Consider the following 27,754-nt stretch of genomic DNA (forward strand, 5'->3'; position numbering starts at 1 on the left):
TTAAAATATCTTAGGGAATTCTTCTGAATTCTAAAGTCAAGTAACTTTATGGAGTGATAAGAAGAGTGGGAATGAGATAGCAGAGCAGTTGGTTAACTCTTCACATCCTAGAAAAAACCTGGGCCCCAAGGGCCTCCAGGCTGGGACGTGTTTACCACAGGAAGGTAGGGCTTAATGGGGCCAGGATCATACTAGGCCATCTTTGGGGAATTCTCTCTGGGAATATCTGACAGATCATCTTGGTCAGGGTGCCGCAATGTTTGTTTTAAAGAGTCTGTGTGAACAACTATACAAAAGTAACTTAAAAATGTTTATGAGGAGAGAAAAATCTACCCTCAAAAGACTCAAGAAATAACTGGTAATCCCTACCCTCACTTCACAAGACACTTCTATCCATTGCAGAATGTAAAGACTAGTATAGACTTGCTGGGGATGAGCCTTCCTTCTACTGGTGCTCTATAGCTCTTAGGCCCAAGGTCCCCTAGGTTCGAATCACTGTAAGCCCTCTGGCCCAAGGAGGCGAAATGCCATAGTCTGATGAAAGCATCCTGCTGCCTGCATGTCTGAACATCTGTCAGGGAGCATAATTAGTGCTAGAAACAAAAATAAGAAAAAGTTCCTGTATCCCAGGGAACTATTTGAAGAATAGTCTGTCCCTCTTCTTCCCATAACTTGGCAAATGCAGTGGTGAGGTTTACTTAGAGTAGCTCGTGAACGAAAGGTTCATAAAGGTTGCATTGACCCAAAAAGTCACTGTCATTAAATGTTGATTTTGTATCCATGGAGATTAATAGGAAAATGCATCTAGGTAAAGGGTCAGGTTGGCTATGGATATAGAACGGAATTAAAATTGTTTGGGAACAGGGGTGGAAGTGGAGGGTTCCCTCACACAGGTTTTCTGTCTTCAAAAAATGAGTATATTCAACAATCTTTCTGTTTTGGTCCCCCAGAATTCTTCATTCTTGGATAGCCCAGAAGCGGACCTGCCACTTTGTTTTGAGCAAACTGTTCTGGTGTGGATTCCTTTGGGTTTCCTTTGGCTCCTGGCTCCTTGGCAGCTTCTTCATGTGTATAGATCTAAGATCAAGAGATCTCCTATAACCAAACTCTACCTCACTAAGCAGGTATGGGATCTCCACTATTTTCTAATTACTTGGTACAGGGCAGAGACATTTTTTGATGGTTAAAGTGTCTGCTTCCCTCTCTTTAATCAGCTTTCCTAAGACAGGCAGTCACTGGCCCCATGTCATATTTCTTAGTTAAGGTAACTTTAATTTTTGCATAATGATGACTTTTGGGGTACCTAGGTGTTTCAGTTGGTTAAGTGCCTGCCTTCGGTTTGGCTAATGTTCTCAGGGTCCTGGGATCCAGCCCTATGTCGGGCTCCCTGCTCCCTGCCCAGTGCGGAATCTGCTCCTTCCTCTCTCTGCTCTACACCCCCAACTCATGCTCGCTCTTTTTCCCCCTCTCTCTCTCTCAAATGAATACAAAAAATCTTTAAAAATAGGAGAGTAGTAACACTTAAATCTTATTGATAGCAGATTTTTTAAACACCAGTGACAAGTAACCAATCAGTCAAGTATTTATTGTCTTTTTAATATTTGAGAAGCAAATACTGGATGACCCGTCTTGAGACTGTTTGAATAACTCAGGAGACTGTAATTCAGTTGGCACCTACAATGAGGTAAAAATAAAATGCACCATTTTCTCTGTACCATTCAGGCAACCCAACCATCATTCATCTCTCATAACTTGGGTCTGAAATAAGGCTTCCATTTTCCCAAAGTCTTCCATGAGTCCCTGGACACTCACAGTAGAGTGAGGTACGGTGAGTGCTCACAATGACATGCTTGAGTAGGGAAATATGGGAAGGACAGGAGCTGCAGGAGAGGGCCCAAAAGGAACTAGGGGGGGAGCCGGTCGGCCAGCTGCACTGATTAATGCAGAAAGGGTCTTGTGGGAACCAAGACATTCAGTTGAGTTTGAAAATCCACCTCCTAAACGCCACCATCTGCTTTTTTCATTACCTTTTTTGTTGTTATTGGTGGTGGTTTGTTTTTCCCTATCTCTCCTGATCTTTAAACTGGGTTTAATTAAAAAGATTAATTAGATTTGATGTTCTGTGAGTACACATACTAACGACCTCAGGTTACCTGGAATCTAAACAGAAGGAAGGAACTTGGCTAAATGCAGTGGCTGGAATCTAAACAGAAGGAAGGAACTTGGCTAAATGCAGTGGGATTTTCATCGACACTCCAAGGCAGGGGCTGGTGGTGAGCTTTGTTGGACCCTGGACAGGAAAGAATAGTCCCTGAGAGTAGGGGCAGGGTCATTGTCTCCTTTGTTGATCCAAGTGCCAAGCACAGGGCTTAACACTCAGTATGAATTTGTTGAATGTTAATATTAAACATATTCTAGAAGTAGAAGTGGAGTCAAGAATGTGTTAGATTCTGAACATTGAACAACATGCTTTAATACCCTTGCGAATGAGTTAGAGACTTCCGAGAAAAGGCTGGGTAATGAATAAATCAGTATCACAATACTTAATCATAGTACTTAATTAACTATAAGAACTTCTAACTTTAAAAAAAAAAAAAAACAGCTTTAGGGCACCTGGGTGACTCAATGGGTTAAGCCTCTACCTTCAGCTCAGGTAATGATCTCAGGGTCCTAGAATCGAGGCCCGCATCGGGCTCTCTGCTCAGCGGGGAGCCTACTTCCCCCTCCCCCCTGCCTGCCTCTTTGCCTACTTGTGATCTCTCTCTCTCTGTCAAAGAAATAAATAAAATCTTAAAAAAAAACCAGCTTTATTGAGATATAATTCACATACCATGCAATTCACCCATTTATTTTTTAAATTAAATTAAGTTAAATTTAAATTCAATTAATTAACATATAGTGTATTATTAGTTTCAGAGGCAGAGTTCAGGAATTCATCAGTTATATATAACACTTGGTACACATTACATCACATGCTCTCCTGAATGCCCATCACCCAGTTACCCCATCTCCCCACCTCCCTCCCCTCCAGCATCCCTCAATTTGTTTCTTATGGTTTTTCTCCCTCTCTGATTTTGTCTTATTTTATTTCCCCCCCTTCCCCTCTGATTCTCTGTTTTGTTTCTTCAAATCCACATAATGAGTGAAATCATATGATAATTGGCTTTCTCTGATTGACTTATTTCACTTAGCATAATATCCCCTAGTTCCATCCACATTATCACAAATGGTAGGATTTCGTTTTTTGATGGCTGAGAAATATTCCTGTGTGTGTGTGTGTGTGTGTGTGTGTGTGTGTGTGTGACATCTTCTTTATTCATTCATCTATTGGTGGACATCTGAGCTCTTTCCATAGTTTGGCTATTGTGGACATTGCTGCTATAAACATTGGGGTGAAGGTGCCCCTTAGGATCACAGCATTTATATCTTTTTGGTAAATACCTAGTAGTATAATAGGTAGTTCTATTTTTGACTTTTTGAGGAACCTCTATACTGTTTTCCAGAGTGGCTGTACCAGCTTGCATTACACCAGCAGCGTAAGAGGATTCCCCTTTCTCCACATCCTCAAAAACATCTGTTGTCTCCTGACTTGTTAATTTTAGCCATTCTGACTGGTATGACGTGGTATCTCATTGTGGTTTTGATTTGCATTTCCCTGATGCTGAGGGATGTTGAGCATTTTTTTAATTTGTCTGTTGGCCATTTGTATGTCTTCTTTGGAGAAATGTCTGTTCATGTCTTCTGCCCATTTCTTGACTGGATTATTTGTTCTTTGGGTGTTCGGTTTGTTGTTATTTATAGATTTTGGATATTAGCTCTTTATCTGATAAGACATTTGCAAATATCTTCTCCCATTCAGTAGGTTTTCCTTTGGTTTTCTTGAAATTGTTTCCTTTTCTGTAAAAAAGCTTTTCATCTTGTTGAAGTCCCAATAGTTCATTTTTGCTTTAGTTTCCCTTGCCTTTGGAGACTCAATTCACCCATTTAAATATAATTTTTAGCATACTGATATATACAACCATCACCATAATCAGCTTTAGAACAGAAACAAACCTCCTATCTCCCCATCCTCCTTAGTCCTAAGCAACCACTAACCTACTTGCTATCTCTAGTTTCCCTATTTCAAAGATTTCATAAATGGAATCTTATAATACTATATGGCCTTTTATGGTTGGCTTCTTTCACTTAGTGTAAGATTTTCAAGGTTCATCCATATCATAGTATATATCAGTACTTCTTTCCCATTTTATACCTAACTTACATTCTATTATGTGGGTATAATACATTTTGTCTAACTTTTATAAATACAAATCTTTATAGACAAAAAGAAAATAAATGTATTGACTTTTTTTTTCATAGCTAATAATCCATCCACTCATCCTTACTCATAGTCTCAGGAGCCACATTCCTAATTTATACTTTATTTTTTGCCCTCTACCCTGAGAGTAACAAGCACAAATTAGCTGCCTCTTAAAATTTTCAAAATAATTGGTCTCTTCTTTAAAAGTAGAAGTATAACTCTTCACATAGTAAAACTTTACTTCTATGAGAACCTTCTTTTGGGCTCACTCCTCAACTTGATTTTATTTCTCCATTTCCTGCTTTTGGGCTATTTCTCTCTGACTTTCCTGAACTGTCTATACTTGTCTCAACTAAGTCCATTTGCTTGACCAAAGTGAGAGATTCTACAAGTTTGTTTGTTTAAAGATGCATCCTTACAGAAAGGACCTGATGCACAGTAGGTAACTGAATGAACTGAATCACAAAATACATGAATGAATGAATGAATGAGCTCAATCCCAGGGAAACGAACAAGGAATTTGGTTCTAGAGGTTGTGGAAGTGCTGAGGTTAGAGGAAGGAAGATGTGTGGCAAAAATAGACTTGGTGTTGAGCCAGTGAAATGTGGAAATCATCTTTAGTGATTGCAGAATATAACATAGAAGATTGTGAGCCTGTTCTGTTCAGCAGAGTTTCAGAGAGCAGGATCAAGATTAAGTGGGTGGAGGTTATTCCAGGGAAGCCTACTTTGGCTAAGTATATTGAAGGACTTTCTAATAATACTGACTTTCTGAAAATAGAATAGACTGCTGGGGGTCATATTGCCTGAAAATATTGATGCTGAAGTTAGATACTAATCTGCCAGCGAAGTGATAGAAATAGACCCTCTACAATGGATAGAAGATTCAACCAGAGTGACTATCATTCATAAAGCTCTGAGAAAAAGAGGACCTTGCAGAGATGGAGGGATATTAAATATGGCCAAAGCACTCTTCTCTCTTTTTTAATACCAATGAGATTATGTTTCCTTAAGAAGTTTAGTAAATTCCATGTGCACTTGAAGCTCCTCCAATAAATCAGAGATCAAAGACAAGGATTATTTCAGGGCAACCATAATATTTCCCTGATCCTATTTAATAAAAGTGTGTGCATGTTTCTGATTATAAAAGTAATGCATGGTTGAGCGCCTGGGTGGCTCAGTTGGTTAAGTGTCTGCCTTTGGCTCAGATCATGGTTCCAGTGTCCTGGGATCAGGCCCCATATCGGGCTCCCTGCTCCACAGGAAGTTTGCTTCTCCTTCTGCCTCTGGCTCCTGCTCCCCCACTTGTGCGCGCACTCTCTCTTTCTCTCTCTCTCTCTCTCTGTGTCAAATAAATACAGTCTTTAAAAAAAAATAATGCAAGATTATTATAGAAAGTTTGGAAACTCTAGGGAAATAGGAAGCAAATTAAATCCATTGACCATTGTTATCATCCTGATACACTCCTATTAACATTTTGGTATGTTTCCTGCCAGTCTCTTAAAAAAGAAAAAAAAAAAGAGCCAAGAAACACAAAATGAAAAGTTAAAGTCTATTTCTTACCCTTCTATCTCCTAGTACCATTCTCCAGAGACCTTCATTTAAAATTATTTTAATAGTTACCTCTATATCTGTAAATAATGTGTTTATACCTGTATTTCTTGATCTATCACCTTTAAAAAAGATCTATTTCTGCCCTCCATGCAAGACAAGGAATTCAGTTCATTGGCCCTACCCTCACCTTCCTTTTCTTCTTCTCTTTCTCTCTGTCTTTTAATTTTGTATGATTGCTTTCAGTTCTTCTGTTGGTTACCCTTATTCCTAAAGATGATCTGCCATCAATTTTAGACTCGACATCTTGATACCCCTTTGTGTAAAATGAGAGAATTTGTGCCCCCTCCCCCAGTTCTTGGATCTGAAGAAGATCCTCAAATAAAATTTTCAGAGAGAGCAACAGTAAAGTCTCAAAGTCCTTGCTTTCTGCAAATGTCATCTGGATATGGAATGCTAGCTTCAAACACATTTTTTTTTAACTCCAAAGATGTTGTCATATTGCTTCCCAACAACCTGTGCTACTGGGTTATCCTCTGTAGAAGGCTTTATCCTCTTTTTTTTCTTGATGTCTTGAAATTTAATGAGTCTGTTTACATGGGTCTTTTCTCATTCAGTGGGTTTGATGCTTTCAACCTAAAGACTGACGTCTTTCTTATCTCTGAGAAATTTTTATCTATTAGTCTTTTTACTTCCTTTCTTCCAATTTTGAAATTCCATCTCTTCAGAACTTCTTTTAGGTTGGTTTTGGACACTGAATTTATTTTCCTTCTCAACTTCTCTCTTTTTAAAATTTGTTTTTCTCTTTTCACCTATGTTCTGAGATATTCCCTAATTTCTTTTCTTTTAGCCATCCTAAAGAGCCTTTATTTTTGTAATCATGGGTTTGATTTCTAAGAATTATTCTTAATTTCAGAATACACTAAAAAAAATCAATCTATTAATGGATGCAATGTCTTCTCAGATCTCTCCTAAGACATTAATTTTAAAAATAATTTAGAAGTATCTTCTGTTCATTTAATAATTTGTTTGTTTTATCCCAGAATCAGTTGTTCTGTGTAATTATCTTGGCCATCTTCTTTGCTAGTATTGGTTTTTCTCCACCTTCTGATGGTTATTACTGTTCTTTTTGCATTTATAAGCAAAGGACTAAGTTAATGAATATATGTGATGGGAGCAGACCCCTCTGCCAATCTGTAAGACATCTCCCCCCGGGTGGCCTCTCCTTGAGGGGAGGACTGCTTTTGAGCTCTGAGTCCTGGACAAGTGTGTGGAACTATGGCTTCTCCCAAGAGCAGGAGGCCAGGCTGGACTTCTCCACCCTTACTGCATGCCATACGAAAACTAGTTTCCTCTGGGGCACCAAGACACTCACTATCTTCTCATTCCTCCTCAGGAGAGCATTCTGTTTCAGAGAATTACTTCTGTTTTAGCCTGATTGGGGTGGTTGTGGCAAGTAGAGTTTCAGTAGATTTGTGATGATGGGTTGGAAGTGGGAAAAACAAAGAAATGACTGGCCTAACCGTACCAGTTCTGTGCACAGGGCTTCCATTAAGACTCTGATTTCTGTCCTTATTCCCAGTCTTACTCTCAGCTGGTGCTGACTATAAGGAATAGATTTCTGTCAGTGGAAGATCTCACTGGCAAGTCACACCTGTTAGCTGAGGTGATGAGATAGCTGATTTTCTTACATAACAAGAAGACCAGAGGCAGTGCAGCCCCAGGACTTATTACTTTAGAAGCTCAACAAGCAGATAGCTGATTATTTTCGTTTCCTCATCAGCTCAGCATCTCAAGCCAGTTATTAAAGTAGCACATGATGACAAGGTGGCTGCAGTGGCTCCAGGAATCACACCCTCAAGTCAGTGTCCAAAGGCAGATAAAGACAGCAGGTGCTCCTATAGATCCCTTTAAAAATAGCTTTATTGATATATATAGTCTACATACCATAAAACACACCTGTTTAAAGTGTACAATTCAGTGGTTTTTAGTAGACTCACAAAAATGTGTGACCATCACCTCTGTCCAATTCCAGAATAGCTTTATTACTCCAAAAAGAAACTCAGTTCCTATTAGGCAGTAACAACCCATTCCCTTCCCCTCCCCTAAGCCCTAGCAACTACTAATCTACTTTCTGTCTATGGCTTTGTCTTTTCAGAACATTTCATATAATGTAATTATATACTATGTAGCCTTCAGCACCTGACTTACATAACATAGCAAAATGTTTTCAAGTTTTCCTCATCTTATTTATTATTATTATTTTTTAGATTTTTATTTATGAGGGAGAGGGAGCACAAATGGGGGAAGGGGCATAGGGAGAGGGAGAAGCAGACTCCTCACTGAACAGGAAGCCTGATGTAGGGCTGGATCCCAGGACCCTGAGATCATGACATGAGCAGAAGGCAGACACTTGACTGACTGAGACACCAAGATGTCCCTATTTTCAAGTTTTATATATGTAATGGCATGAATCAGTACTTCACTCCTTTTTTTTTTTTTTATAAAATACAGAGAACATGAAATTGACCATTTCATCCAACTTAAAGTGTAAGATGCAGTAGTGCTAAATACATTCACAATGTTCTGCAACCATGACTGCTATCCAGTTCCAGGATTTTCCATCACCCCAAGTGGAAACTTTGTATCCATTAAACCGTCACTTCCCTGTGCCCTCCTCCTCTTATCCCTTGGAAATCTCAAACCTGCTGTCTGTCTCTATGTCTAGACTGGATAGTTCATATATAAATGCAGTAATACAATAGCCTTTTGTGTCTGGCTTCTTTCATTCAGTATTATATATTCAAGGTTCATCTGTGTGGTAGTATATGTCAATATTTCATTTCTTTTTATGGCTAAATAATACAATATTATAGATACATCATGTTTATTTGGGATGGACATGGATTTTCAATTTTCTTAGTATAAGTATTATACTTACATACTTAGTATAAGTATTATATACTTTTATACTTAGTTTAAGTATTAGAGTAAGTATATACTTATGAGTAGAATTGCTAAGTCATATGGTAGCTCTACGTTTGATATTTTGAGGAAATGACAAGCTCTTTTCCAAAGTGGCTGTCTCCTTTAAATTCCTGCAAGCAGCATATGGGGGTTCTAATACTCATTCTCACCAGTACTTGTCATGGTTCATCTTTTCAGTTATAGCGATCCTAGTTGGTGCAAAGAACTTATTATGGTTTTGACTAATGACGTTGAGCATCTTTTTGTATGCTATTTGGCCATTTGTATACCTTCTTAGGAAAAAACCTATTCTTTAAATAAACCCTTTGACTATTTTTTAATTGGGTTACCTGTGGTTCTTTATTTTTATTTAATTTTTTAAAAGATTTTAAAAAATTTATTTATTTGACAGAGATCACAAGTAGGCCTAGAGGCAGGCCGGGGGGATGGGGGAAGCAGGCTCCCTGCCGAGCAGAGAGCCCAATGCGTGGCTCCATCCCAGGACCCTGGAATCATGACTTTTCTGAGCTGAAGGCAGAGGCTTTAACCCACTGAGCTACCCAGGCACCCCACCTGTGGTTTTTTTATTGTTGATTTGTGAAGAGCTCTTTACATATTCTGGATCTATGTATCACTTTGATCAGTGAGAAAAACGTTTCCCAGAGTCCCCAGAAACAAGTTCCCCCCTAGCTGTTCCCTAGTTCTCTTCTGCCAGAATTGTGTTGCCTGCCTATGATCCAGGCAGTTACAGGCCGGGAGAATGGGACCATCATGACTGGTTTTAACTCACTTCATGGGGTTGGAGATGGGTCCAGCTTCCACCTGAGCACATGGCTGAGCTGAATGGAGTAGATATTTTACAAAAAAGGGGAGGGGTTCTATTAGGAAGAAGAGAATAGCTTTGAGTAGGGAACTCTACCATCAGTCACAAGAAACTGGCGGCTGAGGCCAAATAGGATGTGAGAAGGTTGTATTTACAAGGGAACCTGGAGCTTAGCAGCCAACGGTTACCACTCCAGGCTTGAAGGGACGAGGATGGGGGTGAATCTGGGAGGCGAGCTACAAACACAGCAACGACTATGACTATACCAAAAAAAGCATGTTTGCTTTTTGACTTCTAAAACTTTTCTGGTCTAATGACCTTGCCCTTCTCGGTGGTGTGGGGCTGGAGGGGGCGGGGGATGTCCTAGGGAGTGTCCACAATCCTGTTCACAAAGGTAGGGACAAGGGAGTGGGGAAGAGACTGTGCATGAGGTACTGTGGGTTGTTGCTTGGCCATTGATCTGTGCCTTACAGTAGTCCACGGAATGAGGGGGGGGTAACAGGTGAGAGAATCCTAACAGACCACAGATGCATTGGCTTTGGAAAAGGATAAATGAGCCACATGTGCTTCTAATACAGACATTATGTTTGAAACAATTCAGCGTCAGAAGGAATGGTTAGAAATTAGGATGGTGCAGGTGCACAGGCACAGACTAGCATGCACTGAAGGGAGAACTACTGTATCTTTATATTTAATAAATTTATTTTTAAAATTTATTTAATTGACAGAGAGACAGTGAGAGAGGGAACACAAGCAGGGGGAGTGGGAGAGGGAGAAGCAGGCTTCCGACTGAGCAGGGAGCCTGATGCGGGGCAGAACTATTCTATCTTGAGAGAATTGGGCCCCTAAATCTTGAGATCCCTGCGGTAAGGACTCCTCTTTGATTAAGACAAAGACTTTTTATGTGTGTGGTTAAAATAAATCTTTATTTTACAAAATTAAAAACATAAATGATACATACACTCCTCTTAAATACCAGCTTATAGTACTTGACATTTCTGAACCATTTGAAATGGAGTTTTCCATAAGCTTTTATTTATTTTTTCTTGAGGAGGGAGAGGGGCAGAGGGTAAGGGAGAAGGAATCTTAAGCAGGCTCCAGGTCTGTCTCATGACCCTGAGATGATGACCTGAGCCAAAATTAGGAGTCTGAGCCACCCAGGTGTCCCAAGTTTTCCATAAGCTTTTTTAAAATGCAAGACTATTCATCCTCTTCGGTGGGTTACCGGATTCATTTCCACCATTTCACAGGGGTTTTTGTTTTTTCCAAATTGTCCATACTGTAGTCACTCAAAAACAATACAATGTACTGGGGATGACCGAGAAGAAATTCCTGCTAGCCAGAAAGTGGCTGCGGGAATATTCTGCAGCTAAATTAGTGGCGCTAAGGAGCCACTTAGAGCGAAAGGGCCGAGAGAGGGGGTGGCAGCTTGGGAGTTAGGACTGGGGGACACTGAGAGACTGAAAGACCCCGAGGGAGGAGTGCAGGACCTTAGTGTCTGTCCTAGTCCCTATTAACCCAGTACTAGTGTGGCTGCCATGGGGCTGACTTAAGTGAAACTAAGAGAATCTGTCCAAAGGGAAATCAGTTCTTCTTATTTGCAGAAGTTCAGTAGGAATGTTTTCCTGGGAAGCCTGGGTGTCTCAGTTGGTTAAGTCACTGCCTTTGGCTCAGGTCATGATCCCTGTGTCCTGGAATCGAGTCCCTCAGGCTCCTTGCTCAGCAGGGAGCCTGCTTCTCTTGTTGCCTCTGCCTGCCTCTCTGCCTGCTTGTGTTCTCTTTCTCTCTCTCTTTCTCTCTCTGGCAAATAAATAAAATCTAAAAAAAAAAAAAAAGAATGTTTTCCTTATAACACGACACCATTGGAATGATTGGTTGTATTACCAAGGCCTTGACAAGAATGTCCTATTTGAGAGGGACCTACATAGACTCAGATATGACCAGACAGCCTGAAAACACTAACGACGATGGAGCCAATGAATGCCATTGGAGGAGCGGGGCGGGAACCAGCCTGTTACATTCCATATAGGATTCCTGGGAGCCTTGCCAGATAAGTAAGTTCTGGCAAGTTCAGGAGATTTGGGGGAAGAGAGGAAGTAACCCAAATCGATAAGCATCCCCGAGGAGTTAATAGCAAGTATTTGACTTGGCTACCCATGAAAGCTCCAAATAATGGCTCCATGTAGGGTGAGGGGGCTCAACTTACCACCAGGGAATATCTTTACTTGGATTTGTAAGGCTGTTTCTCATTCTTCAAATTCTGATCTACACCCCTTTTCAATAGGAAGAAGCCAGAGTGGTTGTCACCCGTATCTCTCCGGAATGACGAATGATGAAAAGCCAGGGGTGCCACTGGCTCATGGGGGCAGAAACAGCTATTGGGTTATTGCTGGAATAAGATCTGCCATGTCTATTGCCCGGAAAGCCTTTGTCTCACGGGCTTAGCACAGCTGATGTTCCCTCCTGGTGCATCAGGAAATGTCTTCCTGTCATGGGCTACCTCTTGGGCTGAAATTCACAGTTGCTTCATCTGTTGGGTCTGAGGAAAGGACCTCTTTCCTGGGCCCGGAGAGACCTTGCGTTGCTGTTTGCATTGCTGCTGTGACCCAGGAATGCAAGTCACCTCTTGCAATCTGGCTCTGGGGTCATCGTGAAGAGTGCTGTGCATAGATGGTGTGGGCCATAAAGACCTCGAGGACGGAGTGTAGGAGCGCAGACACTGACTCCGTATCAGGCCTTCCATTTGTTCTCCCCTCTGGCTACTTTAGATAACTAGCAGAGAGCCATTCTGGTGCACAGATAGTACCACTTTAGATAACTATGTTGTAACCTCACCAGCATGACCCTTGCTCTATGAAAGCTGGAGATTAAGATCTGGATGGCTGTGGAAAACAGCTGCATAGTGCCCTCCGTTGTGTGCCCGTCCTCCTCCATGGTTATCCCTGTGGGTAAGTTAACTGAGTAAAACTGCCAATGGTCTAGAGTGGCTTGCAGCAGTTTTGCATTTGAAAGCAGTGGAGGAAACATTACTGACCCTCCTCTGCCTTCTACCAGCTACATAATCGTTCATCACATGAGGATACCATAACTTGCTTTAACTACTCTTGCAGCATTAATTCCTTTCCACCATTGTTCTGGGTTATTTTAGATGTTATAAATAATTCACTGCTAAAACGGAGATTCCAGTTAAGATTCTGTGCACAAGTATTTGTCTGAAATTCATTGTATTTCCTTAGAATAGCTTCCTAGGTAGAATTATTATATCAAGGCATATGAGTGGTTAAGGCTTTTGAAACATGGGAAAATTTTTATAAATTAGGAAGCATTTTGCTGACTTACATTCTCACCTAAGGTGTGTTAGAATTTGTCTCTGCTCCTTTGCCAGCACTGGGTCTAACATATTTTTATTTTATGTGTAAAATGGCATCCTTTTGGTTTACTTTGTGTTTCTTAAAGGACTAATGCAACTAGTGTGTGTGTGTGTGTGTGTGTGTGTGTGTGTGTTTAAGATTTTGTTTATTTTTTTGACAGAGAGAAACAGCGAGAAAGGGAACACAAGCAGGGGGAGTGGGAGAGGTAAAAGCAAGCTTCCCACCAAGCAGGGAGCCTGATGTGGGGCTCAATCCCAGGACCCTAGGATCATGACCTGAGCCGAAGGCAGAGGCTTAACAACTTAGCCAGCCAGGCGCCCACAAATGATGTTTTTTAATTTGTTGAGCATGTTTGTGAATTGTCTGTTCATACCTCTTGCTCATTTTTTAAAACGGGCATTTTACTGTATTTAACTTTTTTCCAAGTATACTTTTTTTATTTAAATTCAATTAACATATAATGTATCATTGGTTTCAGAGGTAGAGGTCAGTGATTCATCAGTCTTATATAACACCCAGTGCTCATTATGTCACTTGCCCTCCTTAATGTCTATCACCCAATTACCCCATCCCTCCACATACCTCTCCTCCAGCAAGCCCGAGTTTGTTTCCTATGATTTAGAGTCTCTTAATCTTTGTCTCCCTCTCTGGTTTTGTCTTGTTTTATTTTTTCCTCTCTTCCCCTATGATCCTCTGTGTTTTTTTGTTTTGTTTTGTTTTTTCTTAAATTCCACATATGAGTGAGATCATATAATTGCCTTTCCCTGACTTATTTCACTTAACATAATATCCTTTAGTTTAATCTATGTCATTGCAAATGGCAAGATTTCATTTTTTGATGGCTGAGTAGTATTCCACTGTATTTAACATTAATCTTTTGAGTAAATGAGGATTACAACTCAAAATTTACAAAAGGTACATGGTATTCTAGTCACTCATTCTTGTCTGAATTAGCAACCACTGACCCTAGTTCCTTGGATATCCTTTCAGAGATAAGCCATGCTTATAAAAATGCCTACTTTTCTTTATACAAATGTTAGTGTCTTGTGTTAATCTCCATGTCTTGAGCCCTCCATTTTAGCACATAAAAATCTGCTTTCTAATGTCCACTCATAGTGCTGTTATTTGGATGTATCATAACTTATGTGCCTTATGTGACAGAAATTTAGGTGGTTTTTAACCTTCTGCCATCATAGGCAATGCTGCAAAAACAAAACAAAACAAAACAAAAAACCCAAAACAAAAAAAAAACTTTGTTCCCCTGTGTGTCTGTAGCATAAGTTCCTAGAAATGAAGTTACTGGGTGAAGAGTATATGGACTCAAAATTTTGAAATAGTGAAAATTATCCTCCATAGAGATTTTTCCTCAGTCTCACCAACTTTTTATCAAACTTTCTGATATTTGCTAAGCAGTTAAATAAGAAGTGGTATATCATTATAATTTGAAATTGCACTAATTATCACATTAAGCATCTGTTCCTGTCTTTAAAAGCCACATTTTTTCTTTAAACTTTCCATCTTATGCCTTTTACACTGGATTGTTGGTTCTTATCTTGAAATGTTTTCTAGGACTGCTTTATAATGTAAGTTGTTCTTTTTGATATGGGTTGCTCAGTATATCTCTAATCAATGTGTAAGAATTTAAGTGCAAGCCTGTGGCAAGACCTGCTCTTTTTCCTTGGCCTGGGTAGCTGGTTAGTATTCTCTTCGCCTATTCTCCTCAAATCCTCCTTGACTAGGTTCTCTAGCTCCACCTTGCTCATTTTTAAAAAAGATTTTTTACTTATTTATTTGACAGAGAGGGATCACAAGTAGGCAGAGAGGCAAGCAGAGAGAGAGAGAGAGAGAGAGAGGGGAAGCAGGCTCCCTGCTGAGCAGAGAGCCCCATGGGGGCTCAATTCCAAGACCCTGAGATCATGACCTGAGCCGAAGGCAGAAGCTTAACCCGCTGAACCACCCAGGTGTCCCTCCACCTTGCTCATTTTTATACCCAATTTACCTAAAGGCAAACATATCTTACCACGTCAAAAGCTGTTATTTTTTTTTCCAGAAAAAAGCCTGTCTCATGTGAGAAAGCACAATATAGTGTATTATGTACTTGAGAAATGCATTCCCTTCATTAACGTGTCTTTGACTTTATGCCTTGCTAAATAACCACACAGGTCCTACTATCCTACTATAGATGCATTCATGTCCCCCGTTGGTTGGTTTTCATTTTAAGCAGCTCAGTACTTCTGCCTGAACCAGTTGGGATGAATGATACATGGGAGTGAATAGGGACAGATGGGTGGGAGTTGAAGGGATGAGGGTAGGGGAGATGGTCCGAAAGACCCTCATTTTGAGGGCTAAGATTCTGGTAGACCTCCTCTGCGGATGTAGTAATTTTTCGTCCTGATGGGCGGGGGTGATTCTTTAGAATAATATGATGTACAGCATGTCTTATGAGCTCATAGGACAAATATTGATTGGCTTGGATTCCTCCTAGGGGGACATAGTCAAAACTGTTTGCAACATTAACTTCAAATCTTGTCTGGGGAAGAGGCTGGGAATAAAAACCAAGGAAAGGGAATAGGACCAAGGAAACTGGAAATCCCAATTAGGGCAAGGGGGCTCCCTTTTTAAATCTATTTTTTTAGTTACCTATTGTTGTATAAAAAATTATTCCAAAACTTAGCAATTTTTTAAAAAGCACATTTTTTCTCACATTTTCTATGGATCAGAAATTTGGGAGCCGCTTACCTGGGTTCTGCTCCAGGGTCTCTCACGACATTGCAACTGATATGCTAACTGATACCCTAGAGACTAAGGTCATCTGAAGTTTTGACCGGGGCTGGAGCAACTAAGTCTAAGATGACTCACTCATGTGGCTGTTGACAAGAGGCCTCCATTATTTACCAAGTGGATCTCTCCATAAAGCTACTTGAGTGTCCTCCCGATGGCACTAGGAGCTTTCCCTGAAGTGAAGTGGGTGATCTGAGAAAGAGGAGGAAGCCATATTGTTTTTTATGAGCTTCTACCATATTCTGTTCTTTAGAATTGAATCATGAAGTTAAGTTCACATTCAAGGGAACAGGTACCAAGATCTCCTTTTTGAAGGGAAGAATATCAAAGAACTTGTGAACATAGTTTAAAACCATCACACTCAGCATTCCTCAAAAACCTATCCTGGCCTACATTAAACTTCATTCCATTGCTTGAACTACAGTCCATTGCTTTAGTTTAAAACCATCACACTCAGCATTCCTCAAAAACCTATCCTGGCCTACATTAAACTTCATTCCATTGCTTGAACTACAGTCCATTGCTTGGTATTCATTGATGCCAGAAGTATTTCTTGTATTCTCTGAATCTGTGCATACCATCTTTATTATCTGTTATCAGGAACCATTCTATTCTAAAGCATGATATCCTCTTAACAGTGGTCTTTTTCCTTCTCAGGTGCTTGTTGGCTTTCTTCTTATTCTAGCAGCCATAGAGCTGGCCCTTGTACTCACAGAAGACTCTGGACAAGCCACAGTCCCTGCCATTAGATACACCAATCCAAGCCTTTACCTGGGTACATGGGTAAGTCCTACCTCCATTCCTGCCCTGTTTATCTTCTTCTTATTCATAGCTATCTAGTTGAAATGTACTCTTTTGGAATAAAATTAAGTCCAATTTCATTTATCTTTTTTGAGGGGCCTATGATGAGGCAAAATGTGGTTATAATGGAATGAATCAAATTTTAGTTTTGTATATTCTTTTTAATACTAACTTTTGGATCCTTCTCCCTAGCATAAATACTAGCTTTAATGCCTAAGATATGTATCTTATGCCCTCCTATCCTTCCATCTAATGATTATACATGGGTGGGTGCCAGGCTGGCCGAGGCAGAGACCCACACTCTGGTGGGCCCAGAAGGTCAGCACCATGACCACTTCTGGAATGGCTTCACCCTGGTCTACTTCCCCCACTTCATCACCTACAAGCACTGTCACCTGAGTACAATGCCTTCTGGACATGTGCACAGGCCAGGGTCACCTACCTGTTTATGCAGCTGTCCAAGATGCTCTTCCTGGCCATGGTTTTTTTCCTTCTAAGGCCATGTTTTTTTCCCACCTGGGAAGGTAGCATCTGTGACTTCATTAGGATGTCATGAAGGTCATCGTGAATGTGGCAGACCAGATACATCTAAACTTTGTCATGTCCTGGAATGTATGCAAGGGGGAGTACAGGATCATGGTTGCTGCCTTGGGCTGGGCTATGGCCACGGTCATTATGTCCCGCTCCTTCTCATCTGAGTTGGAGCCCAGGGCATTGAGTTTGACTGGAAGTACATCCAGAAGAGCATGGACTCCAATATCAGGCTGGTCCATTACATCGTCTCATTTGCCCAGGTCTAGATGATAACACACTACAACCCATACTGCACTTTTCAGCCAGCAGTGCTCCTACTGTTGTTCCTTAGTCTATGAGGCCTTTGTCATGGAGACCTTCATCCACCTCTGTTCCCTGGGCAGCTGGACAGCACTCTGTGGCCCTGTATGTCACCGTTGTCAACATGCACTCCTAGGCTTGGTGTCCTTTCCCTGGCCTCCAGGCTTCAGTGAAATAAACAGTATTTGGAAAGTAAAAATAAATATATATATATACACACGTGAAAGCCAAGTTTCTTGATATTAAAAGACTTTTCTAAATGCTGGAACTATTATTCTTAAATTGACTAATGACTCATCAGTGGATCATGGAGTCTAGAGTTGTTTGTATAAACTTGATAACAGAAACTGCTTTCTCTCCTGCGGGCTTGGTTTTGGGAGAGGCCTGCATAATGTTTTAAAAACAACTAAATTAGTTGCTATGCCTTTTCTTTTTTTTTTTTTTTTTTGAAGAATTTTTTATTTATTTGATAGAGAGAAATCACAAGTAGGCAGAGAGGCAGGCAAAGAGAGATAGGAAAGCAGGCTCCCTGCTGAGCAGAAAGCCTGATGCAGTCCTCAATCCCAGGACCCTGAGACCATGGCCTGAGCTGAAGGCTGAGGCTTAACCCACTGAGCTACCCAGGCACCCTCTTTTCTTTTCTTTTTTTTTTTTTTAAGATTTAAAATTTTATTTTTTTTTTATTATTTATTTATTTTCAGCATAACAGTATTCATTGTTTTTTGTACCACACCCAGTGCTCCATGCAATCTGTGCCCTAATACCCTCTCTAATTCCCCCAACCTCCCATCCCCCACCACTTCTAAATTATTTTTATTAACATATATTATTTGCCCAAGGGGTGCAGGTCTGTGAATCATCAGGCTTACACAGTTCACAGCACTCACCATATCACATACCCTCCCCAATGTCCATAACACAACTACCCTCTCCATACCCACCCCAGCAACCCTCAGTTTGTTTTGTGAGATTAAGAGTCTCTTATGTGTTGTCTCCCTCCCAATACATCTTGTTTCATTTTTTCTTCCCTACCTCCAAGCCCCCCACTCTGCCTCTCAAATTCCTCTTATAAGAGAGATCATATAATTATCTTTCTCTGACTGACTTATTTCGCTCAGCATAATACCCTCCGCATCATTGCAAATGGCAAGATTTCATTTCTTTTGATGGCTGCATAGCATTCCATTGTTTTATATATAAAACAAGGGAATATATATATATATATATATATATATATATATATATATATATTATCACATCTTCTTTATCCTTTCATCTGTTGACACACATCTAGGTTCTTTCCATAGTTTGGCTATTGTGGACATTGCTGCTATAAACATTTGAGTGCACGTGCCCTTTTGGATCACTACATTTGTATCTTTAGGGTAAATACACAGTAGTGCAATTGCTGGGTCATAGGGTAGCTCTGTTTTCAAGTTTTTGAGGAACCTCCATGCTGTTTTCCAGAGTGGTCGCACCAGCTTGCATTCCCACCAACAGTGTAGGACGGTTCCCCTTTCTCCACATCCTTGCCAACATCTGTCGTTTCCTGACCTGTTAATTTTAGCCATTCTGACTGGTGTGAGGTGGTATCTCATTGTGGTTTTGATTTGTATTTCCCTGATGCTGAGTGATGTGGAGCACTTTTTCATGTGTCTGTTGGCCATCTGCATGTCTTCTTTGCAGGAATGTCTGTTCATGTCCTCTGCCCATCTCTTGATTGGGTTATTTGTTCTTTGGGTGTTGGGTTTGTTAAGTTATTTATGGATTTTGGATACTAGCCCTTTATCTGTTAAGACATTTGCAAATATCTTCTTCCATTCTGTAGGTTGTCTTTTGGTTTTGTTGACTATTTCCTTTGCTGTGCAAAAGCTTTTTATCTTGATGAAGTCCCAGTAGTTCATTTTTGCTCTTGCTTCCCTTGCCTTTGGCGATGTTTCTAGGAAGAAGTGGCTGCGGCTAAGGTCGAAGAGGTTGTTGCTTGTGTTCTCCTCAAGGATATTGGTGGATTCCTGTCTCACATTGAGATCTTTCATCCTTTTGAGTCTATTTTAGAGTGTGGTCTAAGGAAATGGTCCAGTTTCATTCTTCTGCATGTGGCTGTCCGATTTTCCCAACACCATTTGTTGAAGAGACTGTCTTTTTTCCAATGGACATTCTTTTCCTGCTTTGTCAAAGATGAGTTGACCGTAGAGTTGAGGGTCCATTTCTGGACTCTCTATTCTGTTCCTTTGATCTATGTGTCTGTTTTTGTGTCAGTACCATACTGTCTTGATGATGACAGCTTTGTAATAGAGCTTGAAGTCAGGAATTGTGGTGCCACCAACTTTGGCTTTCTTTTTCAACATTCCTCTTTTCTGGTTCCATATAAATTTTAGGATTAATTGTTCCATTTCTTTCAAAAAATGGATGGTGTTTTGATGGGGATTGCACTAAAAGTGTACATTGCTTTAGGTAGCATAGACATTTTCACAATATTTGTTCTTCCAATCCATGAGCATGGAACACTTTTCCATTTTTTTGTGTCTTCCTCAATTTCTTTCATGAGTACTTTATAGTTTTCTGAGTACAGATTCTTTGCCTCTTTAGTTAGTTTTATTTCTAGGTGTCTTGTGGTTTTGGGTGCAATTGTAAATGAGATGGACTCCTTAATTTCTCTTTCTTCTGTCTTGCTGTTAGTGTATAGAAATGCCACTAATTTCTGTGCATTGATTTTATATCCTAACACTTCACTGAATTCCTGGAGCCTTTGGGTTTTCCACAAAGTATCATATCATCTTCAAAGAAAGAGAGTTTGACGACTTCTTTGCTGATTCGGATGCCTTTTCTTTCTGTTGTCTGATTGCTGAGGCTAGCAGTGGTGATAGTGGACATCCCTGCTGTGTTCCTGACCTTAGGGGAAAAGCTCTGTTTTTCCTCATTGAGAATGATATTTGCTGTGGTTTTCTCATAGATGGCTTTGATGATATTGAGGTATGTACCCTCTATCCCTACATTTTGAAGAGTTTTGATCAAGAAAGGATGCTGTACTTTGTCAAATGCTTTTTCAGCATCTAATGAGTATCATATGGTTCTTGTTCTTTCTTTTATTAATGTATTGTATCACATTGATTGATTTCTGGATGTTGTACCAACCTTGCAGCCCTGGAATAAATCCCACTTGGTTGTGGTGAATAATCCTTTTAATGTACTGTTGGATCCTATTGGCTAGTATTTTGGTGAGAATTTTCTCATCTGTGTTCATCAAGGATATTGGCCTGTAATTCTTTTTGATGGTGTCTGTCTGGTTTTGGGATCAAGGTAATGCTGGCCTCATAGAGTTTGGAAGTTTTCCTTACATTTCTATTTTTTGGAATCATTTCAGGAGAATAGGTATTAATTCTTTAAATGTTTGGTAGAATTCCCCTGGGAAGCTGTCTGGCCCTGGGCTCTTGTTTCTTGGGAGATTTTTTTTGACGACTGCTTCAATCTCCCTACTGGTTATGGGTCTGTTATGGTTTTCTATTTCTTCCTGGTTCAATTTGGTTCAAATTTGGTCTCTAGGAATGCATCCATTTCTTCCAGATTGTCAAATTTACTGGTGTATAGTTGCTCATAATATGTTCTTATAATTGTTTGTATTTCTTTGGTGTTGGTTGTGATCGCTCCTCTTTCATTCATAATTTTATTTACTTGAGTCTTTTCCCTTTTCTTTTTGATAAGTATGGCCAGGGGTTTATCAATCTTATTAATTCTTTCCAAGAACCAGCTCCTAGTTTCATTGACTTGTTCTACTGTTCTTTTGGTTTCTATTTCATTGCTTTTGCTCTGATCTTTATTATTTCTCTTCTCCTGCTGTGTTTAGGCTTTCTTTGCTGTTCTTTCCCCAGCTCCTTTATGTGGAGGCTTAGATTGAGTATTGGAGACCTTCCTTGTTTCTTGAGAAAGTCTTGTATTGCTACATATTTTCCTCTCAGGACTGCCTTTGTTGTGTCCCATAGATTTTGAAGAGTTGGGTTTTCATTATCATTTGTTTCCATGAATTTTTTTTAATTCTTCTTTAATTTCCCGGTTGACCCATTCAATCTTTAGTAGGATACTCTTTAGCCTCCATGTATTTGAGTTCTTTCCAACTTTCCTCTTACGATTGAGTTCTAGCTTCAGAACATTGTGGTCTGAAAATATGCAGGGAATGATCCCAATCTTTTGGTACCAGTTGAGACCTGATTTGTGACCCAGGATGTGATCTATTCTGGAGAATGTTCCATGTGCAGTAGAGAAGAATGTGTATCCTGTTGATTTGGGATGATATGTTCTGAATATATCTGTGATGTCCATCTGGTCCAGTGTGTCCTTTAAAGCCTTTATTTCCTTGTTGATCTTTTGCTTGAATGATCTGTCCATTTCAGTGAGGGGTGTAAAGTACCCTACTATTACTGTATTATTGTCAACGTGTTTCTTTGATTTTTTTTATCAATTGGTTTATATAATTGGCTGCTCCCATGTTAGGGGCATAGATATTTAAAATTGTTAGATCATTTTGTTGTACAGACCCTTTGAGTATGATATAGTGTCCTTCCTTATCTCTTATTATAGTCTTTGGCTTAAAATCTAATTGATCTGATATAAGGATTGCCACCCCAGCTTTCTTTTGATGTCCATTGACATGATAAATTGTTTTCCACCCCCTCACTTTAAATCTGGAGGTGTCTTTGGGTCTAAAATGAGTTTCTTGTAGATAGCATATGGGTGGTCTTTTTTTTTTTTAAACCCATTCTGATATATATTTATATATGACTGGTGAATAGAACAGAGCCACCCACTTGATTTTGGATGTATTCTGGTCTCTTAGAAGAAACTACCTCCCAAAATTTTAAAGAAAGAAAAACATATATATGTACACAAATATAAGAGTAAACATGATGAAGGCAAGGAATATGACTGTATAGATGAAAATTTAAATAGATTTCTAAAAAAGGAATTGCTGGTTGGAAAAAAAAAAGAGAATGTGCTCAGGGTAGAGACTAGAACAAAGCCATGTGCTAGATTTAGGGTATATTTTGATCTATTAGAAGAAATCATATCCCCAAATTTTAAAGAATAAAAACTATATGTATATAAAAAATAAGGCTAAATACAATGAAGGGGTAAAATATGACTATAACAATGAAGGTTTAAAAAGATTTTTTAAAGAAGGTATTGTTAAGATAGACTAGTTAAAAAATGTTAAAAGAAGAAAGAGGAAAAGTCAAAAAAACAGAATAAGAAAAAAATTAATATAATTTAACTTTGCAAAACTAAAGGATCATGGGGGAAAAGCCATGAATTCTATGTGTTGGTTTCCCCTAGCTCTGGAGTTCCACTCTTCTCGTTGATCATTGAGCTTGGTCTTGGCTGGATATTCTTACTGATCATCTGGGGGGGAGGGACCTGTTGCCGTGATTCTCAAATGTCTTTGCCCAAGGTAGAATTGTACCACCCTTGCCAGGGCCAGGCTGAGTAATCTGCTCAGGTTCACTCTTGGGAGCTTTTGTTCCCTGAAGGCTTTCCTTAGTGCTCTAGAGGACAGGAATGAAAATAGCGGCCTCCCGGTCTCTGGCCTGGAGGAGCCATGAGCTCAGGGCCCCACTCCTCAGTGTGCCCTCAGAGAAAAGGGGTCAATCACTCCTGTCTCCCTGGTCTCTGGCCATGCTCTGAGTTCTCCCGGCCTATGACTGAGGATTTCTGTCCCTGGTGCATGGCCCCATTTGGAGTTGCCAAACCTGCTAACTCCTGCAGTGCACTCCTGGCTGCTTCTCTCAGAAGGAAGGTGGGGATCTCTCTGGATCTGCCACTTGTGGGGTTCCTGCTCAAAGAGCAGTGGCCCTACTGTGCCATGGACCATAGTTTAAGGTAACTGCGAGCTGAGAGCTCACTCCTTGTCTCCGTCTCTGTAGCTGGCTTCCCTGCTCTGATACCTGTGAGCTCTGCCACACTCAGATACCCCCAGTCTTTCTGTGACCCCGCAGGACCTGAGACCACACTGTCCACCCCCGCTTAGCCTCTGGATGACGTCCTTCAATGGAACAGACTTCTGAAAGTTCTGATTTTGTGCTCCATTGCTCCGCTGCTTGCTGAGAGCCGGCCCCTCCCCATAGGTCTATCTTCCCATCACTTCGGATTCACTTCTCCACACGTCCTACCTTTCAGAAAGTGGTCGATTTTCTGTTCCTAGAATTGCTTATCTCCTATTGAGTTTGTAGGTGTTTGGAATGGTTTGATAACTATCTAGCTGAACTCCTGTGACCTGATGTCATTTCAGTCTGCTACACCTCCACCATCTTGCTACTAAGTTGCTATGCTTTTCAACAGAAAAGATGCCACATAACTGTTTGGATTTCTAAACCTCCTTGAAAAATCAGAATGCCTGGTATCTATGGGCCTGTATCCCCATAGGACAATGATCAGCCTTTGCGTGTGCATCTCTTTCCAACACTGTGCTTAGTGACAGCTTGTTGGGGCCTGAAATCCACCACAGTGGTATTATCTATACCACAGAAATTAACAGATGATACTAATCATGGCTTTGTTTTCGGAACGCTAGTTTACAAGCTCCGCACTGAGTCTAGGAAACCGACATTTAATTATATTTAAGTGAGATGTTACAAGGCAAGGTTTTTTTTTTTTTGCCTGGTTTGATATTATTAGAAAATCCCATAGACAGCTTATACCTGTCCTACAGAAACTCCCTCCCAAGTGGACTACTGCAGCACCTGAGATTCACTTCCTTGGGTCTTGGAAAGATTTTTGGCTCCCCAACCAGCTCCATTATATGCAGAAGGTGACCCTCTGTGTTTGTGGCTAACTCCCCACCCAATTGCGGTGGGGATATGGGGTGAGGAAGGGGGTCCCAGGGAGAGCATGGACACCCTAAAAGAGGAGGTTGGATTATATCAGGGAGGAAGTCTATAACTTGGCATTTGTGTGTTTTCTGCTTGGCCTGATTAGTTCTAACCGTCTCCTCCATTAACCCACCATTCTTTCCCTGTCTCTGGCATCTTTCTTTCCTCTCATCCTTGGTGACCGTATTTTTCAGAACTTGATGTGAATTTCTCTTTAGCTCCTGGTTTTGCTGATCCAACACAGCAGGCGATGGTGCATACAGAAGGATTCTTGGTTCCTCTCCCTATTCTGGATTCTCTCAGTACTCTGTGGTGTTTTCCAATTTCAGACTCTGATCCGGACACTCTTAAAGGTAAGGAGGAAAGAGAGGGTTACTTGAGGAGGTAGTGTGGTGAGCAACTTCTAAGTCAGAGTGAATGGCATACGGTCAGTTGGACTCTGGGATATAAGTATGTTTAGGAGATTTGATGATAGGCTTTAAGCACAAGCATTGACCTATGTGGGCCATTTAGACTTAATCTGGGAAAAGGCTCATTTTCTCTGTTTTTTTGTTTTGTTTTGTTTTGGTTTTTTGTTTTTTCCTCTTCCCCCATAGGGCAGCAATTTTAACCTGGCCTATTCCTGCCTGTTCTTCATCTGCTATGCACTACAGATCCTGATCCTGATCCTTTCAGCATTTTCAGAAAAAGATGCCTCCTCAAATGTGAGACTCTAAATATGCCAATCTCATGTATTATTTCATTAGATGGTATTTTGACACGTGTAACTTCGAGATGCCCTAGGCCTTTTTGGGGTGGGGGGAGTGGTCCCTCGAGCCCAGAATATAGCTGTGTGGATCATTAATGGCTTAAGGAGACCAAAAGTGGCTAGTGTATGGAAATACTCTTTTATGAGTCTGGAAATACTTTTATATTGACCCACCAATCTTTAGCATGGATAATGCATTCATCTATCTATGCCAGAAAATCTGATTTTTACTGATAAGACTTTAGGGTCTCCAGATACACCTATGTTGTCCAGTCTACTTCAGTCTTAAGTCTGCTTTATCGCATAACATTATATCTAGAAAAATCACTTTCCGATTTTAGAGTCCCACAAAGTCCCTATTTCAGGTTGATTTACTTTTTGATTTTTTTTTTTTTTTTGTCTTGCAGAATCCATCATTCACAGCCTCATTTCTGAGTAGCATTACGTTTAGTTGGTATGACAGGTAGGAAATGCCTGGGGTGTGGGTTGTCTGTATCCCTACCCCCTCATTCTTCTGAAAGTGGTGGAAATCTTAATTTTAAAAATGCTTCCTGAGGCCTCCATGTCTCCTCTCCTTGGAGTCCGAGAATGTTAATTTAACAGATCTATTTATTTCAGACTGGGATTTATTTCAGACAGATTTCAGGAGAGGATGGCGAGGGCTTTGCTCTTGGTGGCCTGGAGGTTCACAGAGAAAAGGAAGGATGTTAGGAAAGGCGGAAGGATAAGAAGGGGGCAGGCGATGTGACCCCATTTGAAGGGTAAGGGATGAACTAGCTGGCCTGGGCTACCAAGGGATCTGCAGCAAACACTCCTGGCCTTTGTAGTTCCATGGACCACTTGGCAACTGGTACTGCCTATGAATCCATCCTCAGATCATGTTTTCTGTACATAAAGAAAAAGGGTAGCAAAGGAAACCAAATATATTGAAATATATTCACTTAAATATTTTTTAAAAATTTGTAATGTAACACAAGTGCTCCTTTACAAATGTGTTAAATAACAAGATCTAGTGATGATCTAGCGATAGGTCATTAACAATGACCACAACCTCGAAGGAGCAATGAGTGTACCTGTGCCACGAAAACACGGCGATGTCTCTTGGTGTCCAAGGAATGGGTACTCCTGTTTACAACTGTTTGTTTGCTTCCGTTCATGTTATAAGGAAAGGCTAGGTTTCAGTTAGAGGCTAGTGAGAATAAAGATGTAATTTATTTTGTATCCGTGTTCTCAAACACCAGGTTGGTGGGCCTGATCAAGAGAGAGAGCAGAGAGGAGGCCTCCAGGGCTGCTCAGTTCCTTAAGGGCATTGAAGGCCCCTCAGGGAGATGCCCCAGGGGCAGAGCGGCAGCCAGTGTTCAAGGAGGAAGGAGCAGGTGGACGTGATGCTCTTTTGGTTTTTCATTCAGTGGCATTGCTCCTCGTGGCCTCCTCCTCGTCTTAGTCTACGTTCCAACACCTCTGCCATCCGTTTTCTGCCTTCCCCATGCCTCTGTCAGGTTTAAAGAGCTGGGAGATGGAGCAGTGGCCCCCTCCCTTCCTCCCTCCCTCCATCTCGGAACTGGGGGTCGGGGGGCAGCTTTTGTCAGAAGCAGCAGGGGCATTGCCATTGACCCAGCATGTAGGGTCTCAGCCTGTGGATCGCTCTGGTTCCAGCATCATTTTGAAAGGCTACAAGCAACCTCTGACACTTGAAGATATCTGGGATGTCAATGAAAAGATGAAAACCAAGACACTGGTCAGCACGTTTGAAAAACACATGGTAGGAGAGCTGCAGAAGGCCAGGAAGGAACTCCAGAGACGGCAGCGGAGGAAGTCCCAGGGGAACACTGGAGACAGGCTGCATGGACTGAACAAGAATCAGAGTCAAAGCCAAGATATCCTTGTCCTGGTAACTTTACCATGAGTGTCTATGTGAATATGCTCTCGGTTTCAGGCAGGAAGATATCAGTATCCTAGTGATTCTGTCCTATTTTGATAGCGCTGTATATATTGCAGTGCATTTATGGTATTTGTGTTTATAACACTAATAATAGTGTTTATAATACTAATAATACCTTAGTGATGGATACGTTTGGGTAGGATGTGCTATTCTCTCTCCTTTAGGGTATATTTGAAATTTTCTATAGTACATCTTTAATAATAGAAAAATAAGGGGTGCCTGGATGGCTCAGTCCATTCAGTGCCTGCCTTTGGCTCGGGTCATGATCCCAGGGTCCTGAGATCAAGCCCTGTATTGGGCTCTTTGCTCAGCGGGGAGCCTGCTTCTCCCTCTGCCTCTGCCTGCCTCTCTGTCTGCCACCCCACTTTCTTCCTTTGTCAAATGAACAAATAATCTTTTAAAAAACAGAAAAATAATACCTTGGCATTACCAGAATTCATACTTTGGTGGGCATTAGCATAGCAGCTACTCTTCATATTTATTCACTCAAAAGTATTAAGTACTGAGTGTCTGACTATTCTGGGCACTGAGTACAAGGAATAGCCTGAAAGCATCCTCTTTCGAGAGCCAGAAAATAAATAATAAAAGATCACATGTAATTCTTTGAAAGTGATACATGCTATTAAGAATGTATAAATCCTGTTAAAGTCTTTGAAATAGAATGCCTTTAGGGTTGTAGGAGAGACCTCTCAGGGGAGGTGTCCCTTGAATGGAGACCCAAAGTCTTAGAAGTGGATTTCTACCTGAGGAACCATCAGAAGGAAGGGTAATCCCGTC

General features: G+C 40.7%; 1 protein-coding gene and 1 pseudogene across 2 annotated transcripts in view; both read left to right on the top strand.

Moving 5' to 3' along the window:
• ABCC2 (ATP binding cassette subfamily C member 2) overlaps window positions 1–27,754 on the top strand; it is a 77,011-nt gene that overhangs the window by 828 nt on the left and 48,429 nt on the right. For both annotated transcript variants that reach the window (XM_032313456.1, XM_032313457.1), the window contains exons 2-7: window positions 951–1,124; window positions 16,450–16,575; window positions 24,506–24,640; window positions 24,884–24,991; window positions 25,443–25,498; window positions 26,692–26,926. In XM_032313456.1, coding sequence (XP_032169347.1) covers window positions 951–1,124; window positions 16,450–16,575; window positions 24,506–24,640; window positions 24,884–24,991; window positions 25,443–25,498; window positions 26,692–26,926 — 834 coding nt within the window. The remainder of the gene's footprint in view (window positions 1–950; window positions 1,125–16,449; window positions 16,576–24,505; window positions 24,641–24,883; window positions 24,992–25,442; window positions 25,499–26,691; window positions 26,927–27,754) is intronic.
• Window positions 16,670–21,317, top strand: LOC116573571 (annotated as a pseudogene).

This window comes from Mustela erminea, chromosome 14, assembly GCF_009829155.1.
Source record: "Mustela erminea isolate mMusErm1 chromosome 14, mMusErm1.Pri, whole genome shotgun sequence".
In the NCBI taxonomy this organism is placed as follows: domain Eukaryota; kingdom Metazoa; phylum Chordata; class Mammalia; order Carnivora; family Mustelidae; genus Mustela; species Mustela erminea.